This window comes from Clarias gariepinus, chromosome 3 (assembly GCF_024256425.1).
Source record: "Clarias gariepinus isolate MV-2021 ecotype Netherlands chromosome 3, CGAR_prim_01v2, whole genome shotgun sequence".
Classification (NCBI taxonomy): domain Eukaryota; kingdom Metazoa; phylum Chordata; class Actinopteri; order Siluriformes; family Clariidae; genus Clarias; species Clarias gariepinus.
The window spans coordinates 40,078,748-40,105,902 of NC_071102.1; the positions used below are offsets into that span (position 1 = coordinate 40,078,748).

At 38.4% G+C, this 27,155-nt stretch overlaps 1 protein-coding gene across 2 annotated transcripts; it reads right to left on the reverse strand.

Moving 5' to 3' along the window:
• Window positions 1–2,685: 2,685 nt before the first annotated feature.
• unkl (unk like zinc finger) lies at window positions 2,686–26,094 on the reverse strand. Of its 2 annotated transcripts, XM_053491742.1 has the most exons (16): window positions 25,988–26,094; window positions 25,070–25,279; window positions 20,447–20,623; window positions 17,813–17,946; window positions 17,582–17,717; window positions 17,371–17,488; window positions 16,051–16,135; window positions 15,788–15,954; window positions 13,594–13,782; window positions 13,186–13,248; window positions 12,906–13,083; window positions 12,679–12,771; window positions 12,358–12,591; window positions 11,038–11,225; window positions 10,523–10,780; window positions 2,686–7,311 (listed from the first exon to the last, which is right to left on the reverse strand). In XM_053491742.1, the coding sequence occupies exons 1-16, from the start codon at window positions 26,050–26,052 to the stop codon at window positions 7,156–7,158; spliced, it is 2,451 nt and encodes an 816-aa protein (XP_053347717.1). In that variant the 5' UTR covers window positions 26,053–26,094; the 3' UTR covers window positions 2,686–7,155. The 2 variants fall into 2 exon arrangements, with proteins under 2 accessions (XP_053347717.1, XP_053347718.1); XM_053491743.1 differs by lacking the exon at window positions 13,594–13,782.
• Between the last annotated feature and the right edge of the window lie 1,061 nt (window positions 26,095–27,155).

Consider the following 27,155-nt stretch of genomic DNA (forward strand, 5'->3'; position numbering starts at 1 on the left):
AAACATTTGTGCTAAACTTTAACATTTTGTTTAACTTTTTATTCTTATTTTTTGGGGGGATTTATGAATATATTGATACCTTTACCCTGAAGCAACCTTGAACAATTCCAAATGGTGTAGTGGGTGAGGACAGATTTGAGTTGTTGGCATTGAAATGGCTACCCATGCTATCCTGGCAGCAGGCACAGGAGCTGAGCCCTTTCAAGGTCATTGAGCGCCGGTGGCACAACAGCATGGTAGAGGCTGGTACCTTCTCCGGCCCTGGTCTGTGCCGTTAGAAGGCTGCAAGCGCTCAGCAACATACAAAGACTATTAACACAAGACTAACCTTGAGATCTGAGTGTCCTGAAACAGCCTTCGAGGGGGTTGCGGCGCTGGAGCCTATCCCAGGAGACTTGGGGCACAAGGCGAGTGGACAGGGTGCCAATCCATCACAGGGCACACACACACACACTACGGGCAATTTGGGAACGCCAATTAGCCTAACCTGCCTGTCTTTGGACTGTGGGGGGAAACCAGAATAACCCACCAAGCACGGGGAGAACCTGCAAACTCCATACACACAGACTCGAGGTGGGATGCAAACCCAAACCCTGAAGGTGCGAGACGACAGTGCTAAGCACTACGCCACCGTGCCACCAAATTTTAATTTATTGTCTAATAATTTGTTCTTCTTGAAAAAAAAAATAACAACCGTTATTATTACATGTTGTTGTATAGCAGATACATGTGTGTGTGTGTGTTTGAGATCAGACCCAGTGGATAGTTTAAAGCAGCAACAGGGTTACCGCATTGCTAACTCAGCCAAAGACAAACTCTTCCAGTCTCTCATGGAGAATTCGATCAGAAGTAAAGCATTTATTATTTTATTTAATATACTTTCTTGTTCTTTTTATATTCTATTCTGAATTCTTGCAGACACTAAGGGAGAACTTTGTGTACTAGCATTGTTTGTTTGTGTGGCAGCAGGTTGCTCAGTGCGCAGTGCTCTGTGCCAGACTACATGCCTCCTCGTTATGCCCCCGTGTGTACTCCAGCTGAGACGCCCACCTCTTTACTTGGACAAGTGCTAAGCTCAGGCTGCCGCGTGGTGCCCGGGAGACTCTGCTCGCTCAACCAACACCAAATAAATCACTTCTCTCTGTTACTGATGCACAACTCTGATAAAGCACAGAATGTAAGGCCATACCCTTCACAATGCAAATATCACGATCTCGATGTTACCTCATAAAATCCTTGTACCCTAACCAGGAAGCTCTTTGGACTGAGGGAAAGTCTATTGTGACATGTTTTGACTTCATTCTTTAAAGGTTAAAATTAACATTTTTTATTCTTAAGCATTAACAAGGAAATAAAAATCTGGATGTGATTAGACTTGCATTTACATTTCTCCTATTGTTCCATATAAATGAACTCGCAACTCCGAATTAAAATGTGCTTTACATCTTTCTGTTTCTTTCATGCAGTGAAGTCACGCTGCTCCATGTTTGCGTGTTCTGTCTCACATTAGGTTAAAAAAATCTAATTTAAGTCTCTTCAGGTTGTTAATGTGAACAGAGCCTATATTATCATATTGAAAAATTCCTAAATGGAACCTGATTGAGCCATCTCTACCATTCCTACAGTTGAAATGAAGTCACTATATTAAATAGTATACCTTTCGAAAACCTTGTAGCATAGCATGAGAAATAAATTGGATGTAATGGCTGAAATCATTTGTGCCGTTAACCACCAAACAAAACCTCAAGCATGAAGTGACATCTTGATCGTTTGGAAGAAGCTTATACTGGGGTCTAGTGTTCATATTACTATGCGAATAAAAAATTATTAGGAATTTATTTTTTTTATTATCAAATACATTAAAGTGTTAAAAAAAAAAAGATAAAATTTTGTGATGTTTCATTACAGAGATTTCAAGAAGGTCTGCGGGTTTTATGATCACTTCTTTTTAAACAATCCAAATCCAATTTCAGAAGCTAAAGAAAAGTGGTTCAAAGTTACAAATGACAAGTAGAACAAAGAAGAATACAACACACTTACACGAGGTTAGGATCAAAAATTATTTTTAATTCCCAATATGATAAAAATAATTCCATGGATTTTGTAAACCATTGCATAACTGCTGTAGTGTACATAAATGTTAACAATTTTAAATGATACACTATGAATAAAAGATTTATGACTTATAAATAATACTAATAATAATAATAATAATAATGTCTTATCTAAACTTTTTAGAAGAAAACAAATCCATTTGATCTTTTAATTCCATTAATACACAACTATTCCATGTAGAAGCTTCCATAAATTAAAACTCCGGATAAATGTGCTGTGGTTTTGTTTTGACATCACATACACCAAATAATACAGCAACCTGTATATGATGTAATAAAGTTAAACACTAATTTAGGATGTAAGCTGTTCTGTGTATGTATATATATATATTGATAATCATATTGATATATCTATATATCAATGCATACGGTACCAAAATATGAGATATGTTTCTTCATTATAAAAGGTCACTTGTCTGGACCTTTCTAGCAAATAAACCTGCAGCTGCAGCTTCCACTGGAAATCGGACATGTCTTTATTCTATAGTTATACTGTAAAACCCTGAGAAAATCCCATCTCTTAATCCTGTCTAATCATTACACTGATAAATACACAAACTTGAAAACTGCATTTGTGTTTAACTTAAAAATTTATTCGTCACGTTTCGCAAGTCATACAAACTAGTGCTACATCAGAGATCCACTGCTGTCCACGGTTCTGTCCAGTGACCCATTTTAAACTGAATTGGAGTTACGGTACGGTTAAAAATTTTATTACATTCAATATTCAGGGTTTCAACATTAGATCAAATCAGAACTTTTCTGTCTGTTTCCTAACCAGCATGTATTATAATAAAAAGTAAGAACTTTCTCCTAGCTAGACTGGTCAATTTAACCAGGTTCAGACATAAGGATTATATTTATATATTTATATACAAGATTGCATAAATCCTCAGGTTTGATAATCATGTTAATAGAAAATAAACTAAACAAACAAACAAAAAATAACAATAATAATAATAATAATAAAAAAATAATAACAATGAAAAGATTATTCCACTGCAGTGTGTTATGGTACAACTCAATTACAGTTAATTTACACTGTTCTAAAGAACTTTTCTACTTGGTGCTTTTCTTTAATAACACTTTCCTGGGCATTTATTTTCCAAAGAAAATTCGAACATTGATTACTAACTAATTCATGGCTGACACAGACATCAGGGCTGTGAAATTAGGAAATAATTCAATTCGTGCTGCGACTGAATTCAACACCACCACCTACAATATTGTTAACGGTAATCATTCACAAATCAAACAGAGTTACAAGAAAAATGCAGCAGTCTAGCGATAGCGAGTCGCGTTGCACTCGATCATCATTCGATTTAAATGTACAATGTCGCCCGTCACGTCGTACGTACTTTACTGAAAGCATGCTTTTAAGTGCTCATGCAAGCCATATGCAACACTGATCCATGAAGTAAGCTTAGAGCTACACCGTCCCAAAGGACCAAGGCATAAGAGTAAGTCTTTAATACATTACAAAAATGATGTCAGTCTACAGCAGGACGCCTGCACGCTGAGAAATCCATGGAGAAAATGTCCCAAGGCACAAGAATTTGGCTCAATTGATATGACAAAGAATACTACAAACTGGTTCTTTTTAAGTTTTTTTTTTCTTCTTTTTTTAAACAAAGGCACACATTTGTTCAGGAGAGATTTCATCTTGCACAGATATGGTGTTAGTGCAGGACATCGACTTTTAGTATTCTACAATACATGACCACATAAGTGTTTGAATCCTACACAGCATGATAATTCATTAATACCACATGCAACATCATAGTAATAAAAATTAAGCCAATTTAAAGGCATTACAAGGCCATCATTTTAAGATCTACAGTCCTCACAACCTTTTGTCTGCATCAGCCATTACAGCACACGAGAGCTCGAGCGCTCCCTTCAACTTTGGATAGATTATATATATCTATTCATCTAGATGTATAAATCATGATATACAATTTGGACAATTTAAACATAATTAAGACTAAATTGTACAAAAAAAAGTGCATTGCAGTTCACGTCAATTGTTTTCCTTATTAAAAAAAAAAAAAGTTGTTCAAAAAAATAATAATAACACCAGTCAAATAGAAACTAAAGAAAGCACCCTACAGTCCAAACACACTCTTTTACATTTTTACTTCTGACAGCATACAAGTAGTGCACAATCACTAATATTTCGAAACTGGCTTAATAATTTGACTATAAAGTACTATTAGCATTTTAAAAAAAAGAAATTTTATATATATACTGTGTATATATATATATATATATATATATATATATATATATAGACACACACACACTTCAAATAAGCACTAATGCATATGGCCACATAAGATTATTAACACAAATTTAATTTACATCCATGGCATTCCTTCACTAGAGAAACAGCCAATTAGAACCTAAAACACGAACAAAGAAGAATAAAAAGGCCGATACTGATTCCATTCGGTTATATATTTTTTAAACACACACAGCAGTGTAAAGGACATTCCGTCAATTTTATTTCCCTTTTTTTTTTTTTTTTTACCAAATGCTGAGAATGATACTGAAAATATCTCCATATAAATAAAAAGAGGGAACGGGTCTTTGGTAAAAACTACAAAACAAACTATAAGTTCATTAATATTGTCAGAAAAAAGCAGTTGGCATAGTTTCGGTCTGAACTGAACACGATGGGCTGTGAATTGTTAATTACTATAGAAGGTTTTAAGAAAGTAAAAAAAAGAATGAAACTACAATACCACTTTGGTTCGATTGAATAGTTGTCTAATTTTAAAGACTTGTGTTATTTTGTGTTTTTTTTTTCTCCTGTACATAGCCTGCCACATTCCAGATGCAGCTATTGCATCATTTATTTATTATCTATTAATTTAACTTCATCTAAAAAATCTATATTATGGTCCAGGAACCTAATGAGAGGGTTCACTCCCTCATTAAAAAAAAGTGAGGAAACTAAACTTTCAATCGAGTTTAGAGTGAAATATACAACAATGGCAAACACCAGACACAATACTAAACAGATCTGCGTCAGCTGATTGAAAACGACACGCATCGAACCTCATTTGAGAAATGGATTTGAGAGCGTGTTATGTTGTTCGGAGCTTTTACGGATTAAAAAAATGCAAAATAAAAAAAATTTAAAAATACCTCGACACCTCTTGCCTGCACCGACAAACTTTTTACGGCAGGGTGATCTAGCTAACGCGACTAAGAGACGCGGCGATTGTTCTAACCAGCTTAATCTCCTCACTAACTACAAACAGCTCTACAAATTAAAGGTGGACAAAAAGACAACAAGAAATCATATGATTAAAAAAAAAAAAAAAAAAAAGTCTGGGCCATGTTTATCATAAATCACATTTAAACCATTTATCCCAAGGTCAAAGAAACATGGCTGTTTAATGCACGGCTTCATTGCTATAAAATTAAAGGACCACAAACAAAAAAAAAGAAAAGAAATCCATTTACCTATTGTACACAGTAGTAGGTCATTCAATTAGATTAACCAAAGCACATTAAACCTTTAAATTTCAAATGGAAAGAAAAAAAATATAATAAAGTTAAACATCATAGATTTGTTTATCTGTAAACACTAAAGAGCACTACAATTCAAAAAAACGTTACAAAACAACGTAAAAAGAAAGCCAGTTTTAAATTTGCAATCAAAGAATTACACGGTTATTTCCTGAATCTATTCGTATATTCCTAAATATTGAAATCAAAGATGATTTTAATATTGATTTTTTTTTTCTTAATTTTATTTTAAAGATACTGAAGCTGCACCCATAAAGCACCATTGCTCATCATAGAGAAAGGAATGGGGACCAAACAAACAAACAAAAACAAACAAACAAAAGCTTAAGCTTATGGTCCTGAGCGCAAGCAAGCACAAATGATCTCTGAGGAAACACTTGAACTGGGCGAGTACACGCGTACGCTCCAAGAGAAACCAGAAAGCAATGGGAAATATGTCGGTTTTTGCGAAAGCACTGACTAGCTGCACACAAACACTGAAGTAATCGAACAGGCAAGGCACTTGAGAGTGAGTGGCCTAGTGTCAGATACGTCCTGGCTGACATGTCTGAAAGGCTGAAAGTCCCAAAAATTTTCTTTTTGAACTTCAGAAACACATGTGCTCCTTTAACAACTATGTAATGCAGTACTGATATAATAAAAATAATAATAATAATAGTAATAATACTAATAATCATAATAATTATAATCACTAAAAGACAGAAAAAACTATTTTTTTACCTAAACGCTTTAGCATACAGTATGTGCCTTACTGATATCCGAGCTGCTGGTTATGCCTAAAAATGCATTTAAAATTGTCACTTATTGATTGTAAAAAAAAAAAATTTACGTAACATTGAAAAGTAGTAACTACAGTCTTGCACTACTGGATGTCTAAATACTAACTATATACTATGTTGTGATTTAAGAAATGTGAAATAGTCTACTAGGTTTCACAGTACACGCAAAAAAGCTTCATACATTAGCATGAGAAGGGAAAAAAATCTATAAAATAATAATTAAACAAACAAACAAACAAACAAACAAAAAACCTCTACAAAAAGCAGCTTAAAGCAATTTTTTTTTCTAAAATACCCTTTGACAATTTCCAGGTCAACAAAGTGCTTTTAAACAAGAAATCATTTTTCTTCACACAGTAATGTAGCAGTAATGATGTCTGACTGATGCTTCTGTAATTAACAGTCAAATCAGGGCTTCTGGATTAGAAAGTCCACGACATCTCTCTCTCTCTCTCTTTTTCCAAGGGGGGAATTTAATGCTTAATAAAAATGACCTATAATTCTAGTATAAAAACCTGTATTGCATTTAAAGTATTTGATTCATATATATCAGTCAAACACCATTTATTATATTCTACTAATAATTGTAATTTTGAATCACTATATGAAATACTGAAACAAACACACAAAAACATTTCTGCTATGTGGAATCTGTAAGCTTTATCTGTATTAGTAGTTCTTCAAAGGGCTAGAATTTTTTAAAAAGTACCTTAAACATCTGTACATCACCACTTCAATATTTTCGTTTTACAGTAAGGACATTCGGATTTACTAGGTGCACAGTTTTCACAAAGTACATAATGTTGGCAAGGCTGCAATACGATGCAACGATCATGCTTTTGGCAAACTATACATTTCTTTGACTGAAGCTGATATATTACCTGTGTTGAAGGAAAACAAACAAACAAACAAACAAACAAACAAAAAACAAAATAGAGTTGCATGTTAGAGCAGTCAGTTCCATTAATCTGCATTACACACAAAGCCAAGTGCCTTAACATTACGCTTTCATCTTAAATATATAGAGGCTGTCAATCAAAGGTAAAGAGTCGAGTCGATCCTGTTGTGATACTCGAATCGATTCAGTTCACTAGCACTAATGTTTATTGTCTGATTCGTCCCTGTAGCCCGTCCTGCAGCCAAGTTCAGCTCCACCCCAACTGTGATTCTTGCTGCCACCATGTGGTATAATCGAGTAATTACTTCCAAAGGGATTTAAACATTTAAAGTTTCTTTTTAATGGCAACAACACAGCAAATTAATTAATTGTAAATATTCAGGAATATTTCACCATTACATATTTTGCCATTACTTTCATGCTGTCCTTTGCAAGATCTAGCTGTCTATTAAACACAAGTATTAAAACACCAGCTTTATCCAAATATTAAAGTAAACCACTGTCTTTTGTGTATTTTATATATGAAACACCTGATCAGTTTGCTGCATAGTTACAATTAAAATATGGATTATAAATTATACATGTACAAATGCAGGTGTTTATATATTTGTATTATGTAACAGACTGAAGATTTACAATTAATAATTTCACTGCGTAGGTACAATCAAAATATATTTAGAACAATTTTGATCACTTTCTTTAGTTTTTTTGCAACTGCAGCATCCTTTTTGTTATTTGTAATTACTTGATTGTACCACCTAGAAGCAGCAACAATCAGAGCTGGGGGTGGAGCTACATGTGTTAGCCCCGCCCTGATATACTTTACGCTGCAGTTAGGGCTTTTCAGCTAGTATCAAAAAACTAAAACAATTATCAAAGCACATTAAAACGCTGAGTAACTTGTGTAGGGCTGCAACAACGGATTGATAAAATCGATAAAAATCGATTACTAAAAGCGTTGGCAACGAATTTCATAATCGATTCGTTGTGTCGTGCGATGCGGAGACATTTGATTTTAAAAAAAAAAAAAAAAACTTCAGTTGAGCGTGGAGCGAAGTGAACACACTCAGTCTCGCGCACTGATGCTAGCAGAGTTCGGCGCCTCATAGACAGGGCGGAGCAAAAATTTTAAAAATGAGCTGAGGTAGAAGAAAGATACATGGCGGAGGCCGCAGTGATTCCGTTAGTGAGTTTTTAAAAATTTAATTTGGTTTTTGAGTGTTTGGGAATACGAGCCGCTTCTGGAGCGAATTATGCTCATAATCCAAGGTTTCACTGTATCTATTTGGCAGATGTAGAGCATACATGTCTGTGTTTTTTGTGTTAGTCTATTTTTATTTTATTTTATTATTGTTATAACAGCTCAAGGAGCAACATGTTTGTGCACTTTCTAAAGGTTTTAGTTCTGTTATTGAATAAAGTGTTGGAAATGAATGCTTTTGTGTTTTTTCTTATCCGATTAATCGGAAAATGAATCGACAGATTAATAGATTATTAAAATAATCGTTAGTTGCAGCCCTAAACTTGTGTTTCTGATGGTTTCGTATTAAGCGAAAGAGCTTTTTTCTGCCGATCTTCTGCTTACCACTCGTGCCCAGCAGGTGGCAGTACTGCACTAACCGCCCATGTACCTTTACCATGTTACATTTACTTCATGATCTCGGCTACCAAGATAGCAATTAATGCACTTTTGGGGAAAACTGACTGTTTATTAAATCACAGAGTTTACTAGACTCGCTGCTTACCTCACGTAATCTTTTCTTGTGAACAAGTTAGAGAGCGAATGTGATAAAAACTCTACACTGTTTTAAAATATCTTTATGTCTTCCTGAACTAAATCTAGTGCAAATTAAACTAGTACAGTGCAGTCTGAAACAATACTTTTAAAAAACAAACAAAAAAAAATTTTTTAACTTGAAATACACAAACGTTTAAATTTTGAAAAAAATGAGAATAATTAAAGTGCAATATCTGGACCCGACTATACTCGCGATGTTGCTCAGATCACGCTTAAGTGAGTTCATAATAATGACGGCTTTACAACTCTCACTGTACAAATGATCACGTTTTTTATCACGTCCACTGAAGACTGCGTTTTCTTTACACACCGACGGATTTTATTGATTAGGTTTTACAAAAACGTGTGGAGTCTCTCGGTTTAAGACACTAAGAGGGCTTTCCCACATTCCCCTAACTTCATCCTGAACTGGTACGATCTGAAGATCATCAGGAGGTTGCTCAGAGTTAGCATGGCTCATTACGATACGTTAGAACGCACTGTGAAAACATTTCGAGCGTGATTTACATTTTTTAATGTAATGTAATCTAGAAGAAAACGTCAGATCAGTGCATGAGTTATTCACAGGGGCCCTGTATAACAGTTTGTATGTGGTGTGAAGACTTTACAGGTGAATCCACAGCTATTCATAAAGGATGATAAAGTCAAGAAATATGCCAAATCCATTGTCTAGTGATGATGTGAAGAGAAACCTCGTAAAAGCCTCTCATACAGGGGCGGAACAAATATGCTAAACTGAGTAAATCTGACCCTGCAGGAAAAGGGTGCACTTTAGAGAAAAATCTATTCAGTTATGAATCACAGTTCTTTTGTGTGCTGAGTCACGTATCGCCACACTGAATCTAAAAGGTTTTATTTATTTTTACATTTATAATAAAGATGCACCGTTTGATCAGCCAGTGACTGGAATTGTCTGCTTCTCAGATTGATCAGTCTCGGATATACAACACCTGCTGTGCCGAGCGCACCGCCATCCGAATGGGCCGACAGAAACGTCGCACACATCGCACCCTTTTATAGGCAATACATAATAAACGAGGAGATGATTTAAGGCATTTGATGTCACAGAGTTAGGCTGCCAAGGACAATTTGACGCTCTCCAGAAAAAAACCCGGGAAACCCCTTAAATTACTAAAACAAACATTAAAGTTTAAAAGATTCTACTTTACAAGTTATTGCTCAGAATTTGTAACATAAATATCCAATGCAAAAGCGTTTTCACTCCTGGTTTCCGTTTGGATGCTTACAGACACTAAATCAGAGAAAATTTCTCTTTTTCCAGCCCAGCACATGTATTTCCTTAATCACAGGAAAGCAGTACCGTGCTGTTCCCTCACACCCCTATGATAAACACAGACATGCTGAGTGTTAGGTTGTGGGATCGTGATCTTCTTACCCCGTCGATCAGGTCGAGGTCTGTGCGCAGCTGGTTCTGGATGGAGTGCAGCTTTGGCAGTGGGAGCTGGTCCAGGTCTCCGTAGCTGCGCAGCAGGGGCGTGCCGGGGGAACGGCAGAGCGTGTCAAAGTCTCCGTGCAGCTCTTTCAGCTTGAGCTCGGAGTCTTTGCGCTTCTGCTCGGCCAGCTGCCGCTCCGCCTCGGCCACCTTCGCCTGTTCTTTCGCCTCTTTCGCGTCTTTCTGCCATGCCTCGCACGCCTTTTATGAAACCGGCAAGAGGAGTAAAGATTAATATCCTTCTAATACATGTACGTTTATTTGCTAAAAATATCGCATCATCCACTTTGGCAGGCTAGCTTTGTTCAGAGAAGCATATTCATCAGTATACTGGGTTATGGAATGTTTGAGGTGATTTTTTTTTTTTTTTGTGACCAACATGTTTAAAACTAATCAAAAATTCAAACAATCATCTGTTTAGTGAGTGCTGCTTGAAATATCGCTCTCTCGTCTCTGACCTGTTTGACCTGGTGCCAGGCGTCCTCCCACTGCTTGATTTTCTTCTTCGCCTCGTCCAGATCGCGGAGGAGCCGCGCCAGGTCTGTGCTGCCGGAGCTGACCATGCTTGAGCTGAACACTGGTGATGGACTCGGAGACAGGCTGCCACTCATAAAGTCCCAAATACCTCCGGCTCCACCGTTCAACCCTGTCACACCAAGCAGAACCAGAAACATAGGTATATGATATTTTATAGACTTTTATTATATAAAACAGGATCGCCTGTTTCAAGAAACTGCTTCAGGATCGCCTTTTAAAGTGCTTGAACTTCAAACAAATGCTTGGGGGGTCAACGTCACAATTCATGGAATTTCTGCCCCTTCCGTTTTTCCCCCAGGTCAGGTTTATATCCTCCCTTGCAGTTCACTCCACATGTAGTAAAAGTCTCACCATTTCCTCTTCATACACACTACTCGTCCTTCCGGTCAAACAGAGAACTGAGACAGGGGGACAGTCCTCCAAAGGCCTGATGATCACCTGCTAAATTCAGCCTGGCTCTGAAGTATGAGCTTGGACCTTGTATGAGACAGCTTTTCAAGCCAAGATAAAATACACATAATGGATGAACATGAGGATGTGGCTCCTCGCGCCTCCAACTCTTTCACCATGTGCGGTTTTTATTGTCTCATGGGTTGTTCGAACCTTTTAGACAGAAGTTCATTCATCCCTGGATGTTTATTTGTGAACATGAAGTGTCTGTGTGGTCCAAAGTAGGGATGCAACAAAACCACTTTTTTGGAAAACGAGTACGAGTACTTGCATTTCAGTACTCGCCGATACCGATACCGAGTACTTAATAAAAACATGATTTAAATGACCTCTTAATTTAGGTAACAGCTTTAATCATATAATTTAACCAAAAAAGGGATTAGTTTGTATCTGGACATTTCGGCGCCTGTGATTAACCCCTTACACGCCGCTCAAACATAGACATTTCTCAGACCGTGGTATCGGTCTCTGGTATTGGGGGATTTTTTACGAGTACGAGTACTTTAGAAAATGTGGTATCGAGGCTGATACCAGATACCGGTATCGGTGCATCCCTAGTCCAAAGACGTTTCTAGGTTCTCGTTAGTTGTTCGGGGTATGGGGGGGGCTGCTACTGAGGAAGAACCAGAATTGAGGAAATACACAGGGTGGTTTCTTACATTTTCTCACTGAAGGCAAAAAGACACCGTCTCTAAAGCAAAGCTCTTATAAGAATAACAGCCACTTCCATTATATAAACTTCATGTATACTGTAAATAAACGTTTGGCCCTGAGTTTTACGTTTCCCTTACCCAAAGAGTTCTGTGTAGACGTAGGCGTCCCCAGGAGGCCGTGCTCGGCTTTAATGGGCAAGCTCTGCGTCTGGTTCTGCTGGGAAGCCATCCCGCCGAGCAACGACTGGGACAAAGACTGGGACAGAGAGCTGAGCGGAGAGGCGGACAGAGAGGAGGAGGAATGCAGGGACGAACAGCGTGCCAGAGAGCCGGGAATGTTGACAGGGTCTGAGCCTCCTAATAACCTCTGACCTTCAGATGAGAGAAGACATCAAGCATCAGATTAAAGAAAACATGCACATACTTTGATAAAAAATAAGCATTCCATGCTTTTCTTACTTGCTATCCCGAAGCCATTATTGTCTTGGTCCTCTAGGTCTTTATCGAGGGAGGCAACGCTGATGTCATTGAAGTTTAGATCCAGTGCAGAGCCTTAAACAAAAAATATATATATAAGGGGAAAAAACTAATTTATTAAGTTTATCATTTAAATAAACATCAGTGCATCTTGCAGAAATGCACTTCTTAGAGAAAGCTAATATCACATAAATATGCTTCTCACATACCTATTACTGACTCAACCGTATTGCTTCCTGGATAGAACGGCGTAGCTTTTGCATTCATAGTTGATAGCGTTGTGGGAGAAGAGCTGTCTGAGCCGATACTCGAGGCCAAGCTGGACGTGATGCTTGATGTTATGCTGGACGCCAGCGGGTTCACCACAGAAAATATGCTGCCGTGGCCCTAAAAGGACATGAAACACACGGTCAGGACGCCGTATCGTAATAGAGCGCAAAAGCGTAAGCACGTATCTCTAGATCAAGGCTGAGGGCTGCATGTCTTCACCTGCTTATCTTGGTCTAATATCTTCTGATTATTTTCTCCACACTGGCCTTTATGGTTCTTTGCCTAAAAAAAAAAAAAAAGAAAATTACATATAATCACATTAAATGGAAGCTATAAAGTCAGATAATTAACAGGAGTACTATACGGTAGGTGAGAAAGAAATTGTATAAATTAGCCCATTAGTGATGCAAAATGCAAACACAGGACAAAAAAAACTTTTCCACAACGTGTCAAATGATTTCACGTTTGGTATAAAAAAAAAACATAAAAAAATTAATAAAGTTTTAAATAATTAAATGGAAATAAAAAGAATCGAACAGAACAGAAAGGCTGGCAGTGTGGCCACGTCTGCAGTTCTGGAGGAAAGGCGCTTTCAGAGAGCGTAAAGAGAAACGAGTCGTGGAATACCTGGTCCTCCCGTTCAAACCCCGGAGCTTTGGGATAGTTAGACGTCGGAGACGAAACACTGGACGTGGTGGACTCTGAACATAAGCTACCATTAGTAAAGCTTTTGGGCCTGCCGATGGGTCCAATTGGGGACAATGAACTGATGCTTCCTGAGCTCGACGTTACAGTTGGACTATTAGAGCATGACACCTGAAGGAGAGAAGCACAGAGGAGCTTAAAGGAGATCTTTCAGAGGCGGCCAGAAAGCCAGGGTCTGCAGCCTTTGGTTCATTTAATTCACTTTTTAATTCTACGGGAGCGTCAGGAGTGGTCTGGGCTCCGGGCCTGGCCAAATTGTTCATCGTAAGCCTAATTTAAGTTCAAATCTCAGTCTGAAAGTGTGCAACTCTTCCTACAGACGGCAAGTGAAAAAAATAAACATGCAAATCAACCCAACAAGAACATAACTGAACAAAATATCACGAAAGAAAAAGGACAATAAGGACAATAAGGACCATTTGATTTGATGTGTATTAACCCTTAAGAGTCAAATGTCACCGGTGTGATCAAGTTCACGTTAGAGTATAAAAACACTCGACAAGACAAATAGCTTGGTCTGACAGACCACATAAAATGTAGATAGGATCATATAAATTTGAAAATGATGTTTCCGTAAGCATTTTTTTTGGGGGAAAAAAAGTGTAGATCACGTAGATGGCTATGAACTTCTATTAAAAGTGCTGGCTCGAAATTCTATGCTGGTTCGTATCTGATGTTCAGAGACCAAATAAAAATGGAAAAAATAAACAAATAGTTTTGCAAAGAAAGAGGGAGGCAGAAGACACACACAGGAGACGCGCATGGACAGAGAAGAACACTGAGATATTATGCTAACATTTAGAGGTTTTAAGGAGTTTGAAGTTGCACTTGTTTTGTTTTTAACGCCATGCCGACTTCTACACCTATATTCATGGTGAGAGTCGGTTTTTTTCATACAATTTTAAAAGTAAAAAAGATCTTTAAAATAAACTTTTTCTAAGAACTTTAAAACTAAATTTTTATTTTTTTTTGTTTAAAAAGTGTCAACAGAATAAAACAAGTTCATCAAAGGACTAAAAGAGTTACAATCTAATAAAATATGTTTGATGGACAGAAGGGATTTTCTCTAGACAGTAAACATGTCTGTAGCTTTTGATTGTCCTATTCTGCATTTTGTATAAGTGACTTGAAACCAACGATTATTAAAAGGAAAAGTATGTTCTGATCCAACATCAGGGTTTATTTCATGTAGTTTATTATTAAGGCATTGGGCCCATTCCAATCGCTGTTTATTTTTGATGTATACATTTAAAATTGGTTTTAAAACTGGAAGGGTATGAATAGCATTTTTGTCCGCTTTCTTATTACCAGGGACTCCTGAGTGTCCGGGTATCCAACAGAAAATCATGTTAAAATGACTGCCTTCTAAAAAGCATAACTTGGTTAGGATTTCCATGATTGTTGGATAATCTGTTTTTATATTTTCTAATGCTTGGAGACATGATTTTAAGTCCATTGTTATTAGGAAATCCTTTCGTGATGTGGATTCAATGAATTTTAAAGCCACAAGCTGAGCATGTGCTTCCCCAGTAAAAACTATTTATTTATTGATATTAATTTTTAAGTTGTTGTTGTTGTTTTTTATATCTGTGCCATACCAAAAGTTAGTTTACAATGATACGCAGGACTGTGAGAGTATAGCTACCTCAGCTATAAAAAGGAAACCAAAAAACAGGCCTACCTGCTTTTGGTTGCAAATAGTTTTTTACATGGTGACTTTTAAAGACATTTAAAATTCTTCATTATGTTTTTATGGTAAAGTTATTTAATAAATAAATGAATACATTTAAATCCTATTTTATGATTTAATATTGTGCTGGAGGAAAAAAGGCAAAAAAAAAAAAAATGAGAGTGGCAGTGAAAACATTTATCACTGTGGGATATGAAGGCAAAATCCAAAGGATTAAAAAATGACCAAATTATCCTAAGACTCCTAAGGGTTAAATACTGTGGATTGAGTGTTTAGAGTTTAAACATGTCATATTTCGACTCTCAGCACTCCAGAAGTGTGTGTGTGTGTGTGTGTGTGTGTGTGTGTGTGTGTGTGTGTGTGTGTGTGTGTGTGTGTGTGTGTGTGTGTGTGTGTGTGTGTGTGTGTTAACAGGCAAACACATACGCTTGCCGTCTGCCCGTTGTTACTGGTGCTGCTGGTGATGGAATTGGCGGTGCTGCTCCAGTCACTGCCGGGACACTCGGGGTACTGCTGGGAACCCAGTTTAACTTGAGAGCTTGACTGCATCGCTGTGAGCAGAGTGCTCATGGTCTCCTCAGTAGAAGGAATTCCTAGGAAATAAACAAACAATTTTTAACTTCTGATTTTAGTCTTTGTCAACGAAAACAATTCCAAAAAAGAAATCACAGAAACGTCTTTTAACTTACTCTCAACATGTGCAAAAGCACAGAATGGCCCCCGGGGACAGTATCCAGTCTGCTTCATGTCATTACATTTTGTAGACTTATAAATCTGCAGAAATACACATGGACATTTGTTATTCACGCATCCACAATCAGTTTTTAAAAAATAATTTTTTACTTTCGATCAGCTGGTGCACAGGACTGGATAGACTTCAGTTTAAGCGGCAGCGAGCGGAGACCAGCTCATCAGCCTCAGAAAGAAAGTGGTGCAACAAAAACACACTGTTATTACAGTACATTACCAGGAGTCGCACGTGTTTAAAAGCCCTGATCTGCCTTTTCTCTAAACTCTGTAAGTGAATTAGTCTAAAAACACTCATTACACACTCTTACACCAGCCTCAAAACACTGCGAGCGCAAATCAAGTCTGAGTAATCTCACGCGTTAGAAGCCGCATTTCAGGCAGTAAAATGGGGCTGTTTCTTTATAATCCTACAGGTGGCGCTCTGAACTATTCACATGTTGTGGTGTAGGAGCGAATTATTTGCCGAGCTTGGTTAGAAATAATAATTATGGTGGATGACAGACACGCGCTGCTCAGTAATAATGTAGCTCTTGTTTAAGAAGTTAATTTGTTTTGTTTAAATGCTGTGTTTGGTTTTTAGGTGTGAAAACGATTGTAAATATGAACGGGCTACATCTTATTACACAAATGTAATAAAGTTTAAATGTAAATTTCAAAAAGCGAGTTTTTCTTTAAAAAAAAATGGAAGATTGATCTTTATAAACTACCGATCCTTATAGAATCGAGATATAAATCTAATCGTCATCGTCTAGTTATTGTGACATTATGGTATCAGGTGGTTATAATAGTTATTACTAAACAACTGTTGTGTATTTATTGAACGGGAAATAAACATTGTTCTTAAAAAAGTGCATTTTCACTATTATATATTATTGGTATGAAACAAATAAGCAATAAAGGAAACGTAAAACATGAGAACAGTGTGGAAGGAGATGTGAAAGCAAAATGCAAAACTGTTAATGAAATCAAAATCAGATTTTTTTATTTTACAGTCCTGACTAGATACAGATCATGATTAGGCCCGTCATATCACAGCTCTAATTCTAATGTGAACCCATATATATTTATACACAATACACAGTGAATGTAAATGAATAAAAATGCCAGAGAGAGTCTGAATGAGTAGAACAGAAGACACGTGAGTTTCTAAGGTTTGCAGTAAACCTGAAATAAACAGTTCCATCTGGACGGACAGGAAAGAAACTCTTAGTATAATTTGAGTGATAATTTTAGTTTAATTTTAGCTGTATTTCACTGACCTCGGGGTGAAACTGCTGCTCGGTGCGTGAGTGGCAGTACTGGCAGCCGTCTCCGCTCTCACACTTTGACGGCTCTCCCCACTCATCGCCGTGCTTCACACTCGGGCACGGAGTCGACCTGTGAGGGACCAGAGGATGCAGGTTCATGCCCAAGCGCTCTTTTCCTTCTCCAAACACGTTGCTGTGTGCAAAGCGAGACGCTCGCTCCTACCTGTACTTGAACTTGCGGGGATTCCGTCTTCTATCTCGACTATTATGGTAATGGGGACAGGCGTAGCCTTGTCTGCACAGACGAGGGGGCTTGGTGCATTGCTCTGTTTTATAGTTGGCCAAAACAAAATTGGTGTCTGTGGAAATAAGGACAAAGAGAACGGCGCCCGAATCAGACCGAGTGCACTTGCTTTGTCTTCGTGATTCTAGTGTAGTGTTTAACGAGTCTCACCCTGCCATCGAGGATCTTCTATAAGAGTCTTCTCTATCATGGCCTGGCTGGCCAGAACCCCCGGCTGCAGGTCGGGGATTCCCTCTCCAGAACCTAACTGGCCGTTCTGCAAAGCTTCTTGTGCTTGTATTTCTCTGTGAAAGGGGATGTGAACAAATTAGACAAAAGCAAACAAACAAACAAACAAACAAACAAACGCATGCATTCAGAGCCAGGGACTCTCGAGCTGGAAAAGGTGAAAACTCAAACAAAGATGCAGCAGTGACTTCAAATTACCACATACTGGTTGCTAGGCAACTGCAAGACAGCATATCTAAATCTTTATTATTTTCTGTTATTCAACCGGGGAATCACATTCTCTCCGGGATATTTACAAGCATGACTGCGTTGGGTTATTTATGAATCGCCTTTTCTCTTTTAGAACATATCAAGCAACGGTTAAACTTTTGGTTTCACCTTTAAGGTAAACGAGTCGTAACTGAACATTTTGCCTGAAGAGTATTTAGGAAGCCGCCACAGAAATCCCCTGCTTCAGCAGAAACAGGAAAGAAAATCAAATCACTTCCTGGTTCTGCCAATGAGCAGGTCTGTTATTTTCCAGCTTCGTTCACGGCGTCGAAAACAATAAAAACTCTTTAGACAATGGCGTCATGATATTAAGAGTATCAACAATACCTACTGACACATATGTGTTGATTGTCTGTAAACAGTTTTTGCTGATTATTGCAATCTTGCCCACCTTTTAACCCCTTACCCCTGATACGAGTGACAAAAATAAAAGAGACTAGAGCTGCAATTAACGATTGTTTTAATAATCGATTAGTTGGGCGATTAATCAGATAAAACCTAAACGCTTCTTTAATTTGATGTTTTGCTTATAACTATATAAAACCATAAATCAGGGTATTATTTATGTGTAAAAGTAAACTTTAAAAAATGCAAAAGCCACATATAGAGTTTAAAGATCTTTAAATTTGACATTTAATGCTTATTTTATGTAAATCAACATTTGTTTTGTTTTTTTAACAATAATTGCAGACGGCAAGTTGACAGTGTGTGTTTATATGTATATATACACACAGTTATAGATATATACAGCATATAAAACTGACATTCAGTTGTTAAGATATAAACAGCTAAAATAATGCAATTTTGTATAATAAAATGATATATGCATAACTAAAACCACAGTAAATTACGTTTGAAAACACATTTGCTAGTTAACAAGTTAACGTTGTAGTAAACTATAAAAAAACTGTAGAAATGCAAAAAGCTAATAGTCACAAATATACTGTCATTTGCATTCGCTGAAAACCACAACAATCACTAAATGTAATATTCTACTGTTATTCGCAGCGTGTAATTTAAGTTAATCTAAAATAGCGCCATTAAATTAATCACTATTGCTCCTGAGGTGATTGCGCAGTGTGATGCCAGCGAGTAGCACGTGAACAGATCTAGCGCGACTGTCCCGAAGTTAGCAAATAGTTTAAACGAAAGCACGTAAACTATACAACTTTTACACGATGAAGAGATACAGTTTTTACTGACCCTGCTGACATTTCCCCATCCGTAACACGTGTGTTCGTGCATGACTGTGGTACTACCATGCCATGAAAGCTCGGTCTTGCATAGCGTGCAGGTTACCGTCTTCTTAGAGACGTTTAATGTAAATTGCTATCAGGACTCTGGGCGCACGCTTTTTCCTGCAGACGTTTCTGTAACCTCCATTGTGCGAGCGGCTGTCTATCTTTGTGTATTTGTGCATCTTGTGGTCGGTCTCCTCAGTGACGTGAGCAGCCCAACCAATCGATAACGGCATTCGTTGACAACGAATTTCATTATCGATAATTATCGATTTTATCGATTAGTTGTTGCAGCCCTAAAAGAGACAGAAGATAACATTGGAGGCTACAGCTCTTCTGTCTCTGTGAAGCTCCACACTGGACACCGCATTACCTTTTCATAATTAAAGATTACTCCTGCTGCACCACTGTGCATCATTTCGAAATGATGTTTTGAGAGACAGCTCTGATCTCAGTGTTACAGGAGCTCTTTACAGCAGATGAGAGCAGATGGTTTGGTTTGGTGTTCTTCTGCTCTTAACTCTTATCCAGACTCTGCTGTGTATGAAAGTGTTCCGTTGGTGCCGAAGCCCACAAGCTGTGTGGAGGAGGCACATCAGGTACTTTGTGGAGCAGAGCCGTAGGAGCACCGTCATGCCCTCCTTGGTATGTAAGAGATACAACCAGGCCAGGGGTCGACAAGTTCGGTCCTAAGGAGCCGCAATCCTGAGGTCTTCAGGATTACTAAGGCTACAGACGGGTCAGTTATTTTCTTTTTTTTAGGGTTGGAGCTGAAATCTGCAGGACTGCAGGGCTTGCCGACCCCTGAGCTAGGCCATCATGAAGAGCCTTAACTCTCGCTCTTGATACCCCAGAATGGTGCAAACATGAATCTGGAGATGCCTGAAACCAGACTTTAGGCTCCAGCTAAATGACACATCCTATTCTGAGGAAAGTGCTTTGAGACACGGTGTATTCGAGGATAGCCTCAAACTTAATTATATCGAGTATAAAACATGACTACAATTCACATCGATACACAATCGTGTGTAAAAGTAATGGCACTCACCTGATGTCATAGACTGGAGGCCGGAGGTCGTGAGGCCCGTGAGCAAAGGCGCAGTGGAGACCATTTTTCACGCAGTGGCCTCGAGCGTCTGTTTCATGGATGCAGGTGCCAGTCTTATAATAGCGTAGGTGGTACTTGCGCTCTGTGTCACCAGTGGTCCGGTGCAAGTAAGGGCAGCTGAAAAACAGGACATTTCATTTTTAAAAATTCTGTTTAACTCTGTTTTGTCCCGATTTTTCCCAGTCATTGCCAGGTCTCGTGGACGATCTAACGCGTGAGACCTACCGCTCTGCCAAGAGACTCTGAGACCCGTCAAACCAGCTGCACCTTTTTTAAACCCCTGCTCATGCAAATACACCAGGTTACACATTTCTCAGTTAGTAATAAAATGCAAATCTGCTAGACCCGAGGTCAAGGCTTGTCTTTGACTGCACAGATTTCTCTCTGCCAATTTGCAATTTACACCAAAAAACCGCATCGCACTCGAGGGACTATTTGGAGTGAGAATGAAGTGACAGACGAGGTCCTCTCCACACCTTGTTGTAACTCAAACCAAACACAGACGCTTCAGAGGCGATTCGGAACGACGTAGAAGTGATTACTAAGGCGATGTGTTTTCTCTCTGAAAGTGCTTCTGTGACTGGCTCTGAGCTGATCTTCCCCCTGTTCCAGCTGTGTGGACCGTACAGATCTACTCTCACCCATGCTGTTCCTCCTCACAGTTAGTGTAATTAACAACCGTTAGAACATCTGTGCTGCCGAGTGATACGTACAGTTGAACATCCCAGCACTTGGATTCAATCGGCTTTACTCGGTCGGAACTGACAGTTGTATGAAGCTTCTTTTTTCTTTTTAAACTTGTCTACACAGATTAAACTTTATTTAATCTCCCAGAAACACAGCTATGCCAACAGTGGTACAACAAAATGACATCCTCAAATCTGTCTGGTGCACTTTAGGACCAGAATAACGTGAGATACGGAGATAGTGAACGTACAAGTTGGACATAATCACAACACTCTACAGGCTCTCTCTAATCTCTACACGCTAACTGAGCAGCAGATTAAATCAGTCAGACAAATCGTTCTGAATCATCAGAGACAAATGATTTTACAGGTTGTGATGCAAAAACACAAAAAATAAACAAATAAATAAATAGAAAAATAAATAAATAAATAAATACTGATAATCTAAATAATAAGGAGCTCACACAGGGGAACATTTGCACATATCTGGATTAATATGACAGGAAACGAGCAAGTCTATTGCCATCTCTGAGTCTGAGAGAGACGTGGCTATATGCATCCTCAAAAGCGTTACAGAAAAAAAAAGGATGAAAAAGGTTAAGGAAATCTACACAAAATAGGTTTTATAACCAAATTAAAAAAAAAAGTCAGACATGAGCTCACAGTATGATACTGAAAATGCGGATTCTGTTCATTTCTCAAATATAGAAACCGTCTCACATTTACGTGGCAACAGTTCCTATGGTAACAGCTAAGCAATGACAGAATGGCTTCTGCTGGATGAATGAACGTCTGAGCGTGAGCGTGATTACAGCAAAGAGGCATGCTACTCAAAATCTTCCCCTCATACGGCACTGAACAGGAAGTCTAACACCACATTAAAGCAATAAATAATAATTGAATAGAAATCAATCACAGAATCAACCTCAGACACACTATATGTTCCAAAGTGACCTGACTCTCATGTATACACTGTATAGACTGCACATGTTGAGCATCTGCGTTATATAATAAGCTCCACTTTTTCTTATAAAAATTCAGCTACAACAGCATTAGTAAGGGCTGGAAAGATGAAGAGGATCCAGTATATCCAAACGGGCTTGAGTTCAGTCAAGGCTTTTAACAGGACACTTGAGCTCATGTGTCAGTTTGTACACATTTAGGATTAGCATAAACAATCTGACTAATGTGTGCCTTCATGATCTCATGATATAAATCCTCAGAGGCCGCAAAAGCATTTCTAAAATAATAAACTGAAATCTTAAAACATCATCCACTAGAGATGGGAATCACCAGTCACCTCCCGATACAATATTATCACGATACCTCGGTGCTAATTCGATTAAACTTATTATTCAATAAGTATCACAATTTTATAAATATCTCCATTCGATATTACACTTCTTACAATTTTTTTTTTGTAGTTTTAGTTTTAAACCATTAAATAAGTTTACCGACCAATTAAAGTCTCCCATTCCTTATTATGTTAGTTTCCTCGCTTAAAAACTGAGCACAGCATTTAAACAATACAAACTTCAAATACAAGAGCTTAACATTTAACTAAGCATTCTGTATCTCTGTCATCCGCCGTAATTATTATTTTCAAAGAAAGTTACTTGCAAAAAATTCACGCATACCACATGGGATGCAAATGAGTAGCTTAGACTGTACCGCCTGCAGGATTATAAAGAAACTCACACACCTCCAAACAAGTCTCAAAACTCATCATGCAGTGAGCACGCAGGTTGAGTGTCTGCGCGTACACGACACATGCAGCTTTTAATACATGCTTTTTAGTCTAATTAGCACTCACAGTGTTGTGAGACTGGAGTAAGCGTGTGTAATCAGTGGGTTTGAGACTAATTCACTTATAGAGTTTGGAGAAAAAGGCAAATCCGAGGCTTTTATTGCATGAAATTTTCAATAAAGTCTCTTATTATCCACTGGATGGAAACACTCGTGATGCGTTCACAATTATGATGCAACGACTAACCACAGCAGGAAATCAATATAAAGAACTATAACAGCAGAAATGGAATAAGGGTTTACAATGAAACAGGGTTTACATCCGGACGACGAACGAAGATGAACCGGACGATCGGCCAATGAGCAGAATCGTTTGGTTTTCAGTGTGACTGATCAGCCGATCAGCCTCAGATATAAACGATTCTGTACCGAGCGCAAAAGCTTCTGAGTGGCGCAACAGAAACACATTTTTATGGCGTTACATTATCAAAAATTATGTTAAAAGCCTCTGATCTGCCTTTTTCTCCAAACTCTGTGAGAGTATTAATATCAAACTAAGAAATATTTAGAAAGATAAATAAGGGCCTATATATATAAAAACCAAGGTGCATTCTCCCAACCTTAATACTTCACAAAAACAGGCATTTTCACATCAGCTGATTAAACTGGTAATAGTAATACTTCAATACATAATACTTCATGCTTCTTATCTGCCGATCCATGCTTTGTTTGGTGTACATATGCATACACACTGTATTTTTATCAGACAAAAAGAAACACAAATGCATGCATGTCCTTTTATGTCTGTACTGTCTGTAACTTTTTTTTTTAATATCTTTTAATCTTAATCTTAACTATCATTCAGATGGATCTTGGCCAATCTAGATTTTACATAAAAAGACAAACATGAAAAAGCATAGTATTGCAAAATACAAAATTGATTGCAACATGAATTTGACATGATTACTGACGCTACAGACTTTTTTTAAGGGAAAATCCTTAATTTAGCAAGGAATGCATTAATTTAAGCAACAATTTGTACAGGTCCTTTACTTCTAGAAGCTTACAATAATTAAGTATCAATACTTATAGAAATATAAATAAATTACATTTTAAATGATTATTGTCTTATACAAGACAGTATAACGCTGAGAATGGCTATTTTTGGGGTATATATAAAATCATCTCTCCAAAACGGTTAAAATTAGTAAAACTTTAACTTTTTTAGGGAAGCACAGTTGGTCACTTCCATGTTGCATAAACCTCAGAAGTAGCTTCTTTGGCCACACACATTTTCTAATTAAATGTATAATAAAAAAAATATTAATAATAAAATACTGTGTTTTGGCCAAGTGCATTTCTTATTGGAGCCCAAAAAAACTTACACACTTCTTGCATTAATAATAATAATGTTACTACTAATAATAATAATCCATAACTTCCCAAGCCAGATAGTAAACAGTCCAGTAAGAGCCAATGAAAAAAGACTACGTGCAGGAGGGAACCAATCAGGAGACAGAACTCCGGGGGGTGTGTCCTGTCGTTGCTTGTGTTGTTTTTTTTTCTTTTTCAGCAGTCAGCACCCCTCCATCTCTCTCACACACAGACTTCTCTCTCTCTCTCTCTCTGTCTCTCTCACACACACACACACCTATAATAACAAATGTATTTCCTGGTTTCATTTTATGCGCTCGGACCAGCGCGCGCGTTCTCAAAGTTTAACTGGTAGCCGCCACATTAGCACGTGACCGAGATGCGCGAGACACGCTTATAGTTAGGAGGGTACCATCACACAGAGTGTTTGTTGTTGTTGTTGCAAATAAGTAAATAAGAAAACCTCACTTCGTCGCCACTTCACACAGAGGTGTGGGCGTGCGTGTACGCGCGCCATCTAAACCAACTGTCACCTGTGTCCGCTCGTGCGTGACGCGCTGCGGCGAGCGCGTGCTCAGCGCAAAATAAAAAAAGTAGCAATAATGAGAGCAAGCGAGCGTGCGCGCTCAGCGCGTAAAGTTTTGTATTAACCGTCAATGCGCTCGTGCAAAGAGAGGAGTTTTGTAATTACAGTAAACGCGCGCGTGTGTGTGTGCGTGCGTGCGCGCGCGCGCGCAAAGTGTTAAACGCTACTCACTCGTCTCCATCCGGACAGATGCCTGTAGTTTCGTCGTATTTGGTGCAGTACACGTCGGGGCTGTAGTTAAACGTCCCGTCTCTCCTCCTGATCGGTCTGCGCCTCCGCTGGTTCAGGAAATGCCAGTGGAAACAGGTAAAGGGTCTGTGCTGTGTGCATTTGTGCTGCAGGAACAGCGGGCACTGCTCGGTCCGGAACTCCTTCAGATACCTGCCAAATAGTGGGGAGGGGGGGAGAGACTTCAGCTGGGGCAGGAAGAAACAACACGGCGGTGAGCCATTGCGGCTATAGTTATTATTATGATCGGATTAATTGAATAAAACTACTAGAGGCACAATCGCAAAGTTGAGAGTTGTTATTTTATCAGAACTGAGGCATCGCGCTAGTTTCTTGCACCGATGTCGGAGATGTTCAAACACAACAAACCGTAACGCAAATCGCGATTACAGACCGAACTTACGCACAATCTGAGACGTGCACCTCAGCGTCACGGCAATGGCGTACGTCAACAGCGCAGCGTAAAAGCCTTCGGGCCGAGGCGAAGAGAAGAGAAGCTCCTCTACCCGATTTGCGTTGTTGCTTTTGAAATCGTGTTCACACATCAAGCTTTCTTGTTTTACATACACACACACACACACACACACCCGCCTAAAACATGTTTGCATCTTTTCGTAACAACAGTATATTTATCTATGTATTTCACCAGGGTTTGTGTAAGTATGTTTTTGTGCGTGTGTGTGTGTGTGTGTGTGTACGAAAGAATTTAGAAAAGGGAAAAGCTCCATATTTAAACGCACGAAGGAACGCAGTGATACCGAGCGCTGCACAGTTCCACCAGGAACCCGAGTACCAAAGAGAGAGAGAGAGCCTCTTCTACCAGAAAACGCATTTCGCCCTGTGAGCGCGCACTTTACTTACGTGTAGTGGGTCGGTTTCTCGGTTTGAGGAGAAGCGCTCGCCGCCGTTTTCGAAACCGACGGCATTTTCGGTCAAAACAATAACTGCGCATGCGCGGCGGCAGCGGGCCCCTCTCTCCTCTGCTCGCGCTCTCACAACGCCACCTCGCGACCAACACGAGACAGTGCCGCGAGAGACAAACCAAAACCCCCAAACATACAACATTGGAAATATTTTTGTGTGTGTGCGCGCGTTTATTAATACCACTGGTGTTCTTACATACACATTCATGTTTTATTATTTTTTTTAAGTGAACGACATGACAGGTGTTTTATTGTTGGTGTTTGATTTACATCTAATTCAATAGTGGTAAATAAAATAAGGGTTTTGTCTGTGCATTGGTCAGAACTCGCTGTTTTAATTTACATTTAGGCATTTGGCAGACGCTCTTATCCAGAGCGACTTACATTTTTATCTCATTACACATTTGAGCAGTTAAGGGGTTAAGGGCTTTGCTCAAGAGCCCAACAGCGGCAACTTGGTGGTTGTGGGGTTTGAACCTGGGATCTTCTGAACCGTAGTCCAATGCCTTAACCACTGAGTTTCTGTATGTCTGTCCAGCTAGATTTTGTCACATCATCAGGCAAAACTGTCTCGACAGTATGTAACGAAACTTTGGCAGTCCTTAGATATCTGCCTGAAGTTTAACCTGCACCAAAATTAAAATGTTGAGTAAAAGCAATGTTATGAACAGTAAGTTATGTGTCAGATTTAATAATTTAATTTAAAATAAGCTACGAATAAGATACTCAATGTAAACACCTGCACCTAGAGATATTATTAGAAAAGCTAAACTGAATCTTTTTACTGGGATTAGATCATATTTTCACCACTGAAATGACAGAGCTGACATGCTGGAGTTGTTTTAAGACAACTTCATTTTATCCAATCTACTTTTTCAATTCCTCCAGTTACCAGGTTCTTTGACTGTTCCATCATAATTAGATGTTTACACTCATTTACATACTAGTTTACTAAGTACCATCAGTTAAACACTATTGAAAAAGTTGTTTTTCCTCTATCCTCTTTTTCCAATTGATTGTAATAAGATGAAATGACAGTAGATTCAAAATCTTGCCATAAACTAGGTATTTTTGTACAATTTTCTAATTTTTAGCCACCAATCCAG

Excerpts from the sequence above, each read along its gene's own strand:
- unkl (XM_053491742.1), bottom strand. The coding sequence starts at position 26,052 with ATGCCGTCGGTTTCGAAAACGGCGGCGAGCGCTTCTCCTCAAACCGAG. Across the intron at positions 17,489-17,581 it reads CCCCGCAAGTTCAAGTACAG|GTCGACTCCGTGCCCGAGTG; the intron begins GTAGGAGCGAGC and ends GGTCCCTCACAG. Across the intron at positions 7,312-10,522 it reads ACCTCGACCTGATCGACGGG|GTAATATATCAGCTTCAGTC; the intron begins GTAAGAAGATCA and ends CCTTCAACACAG.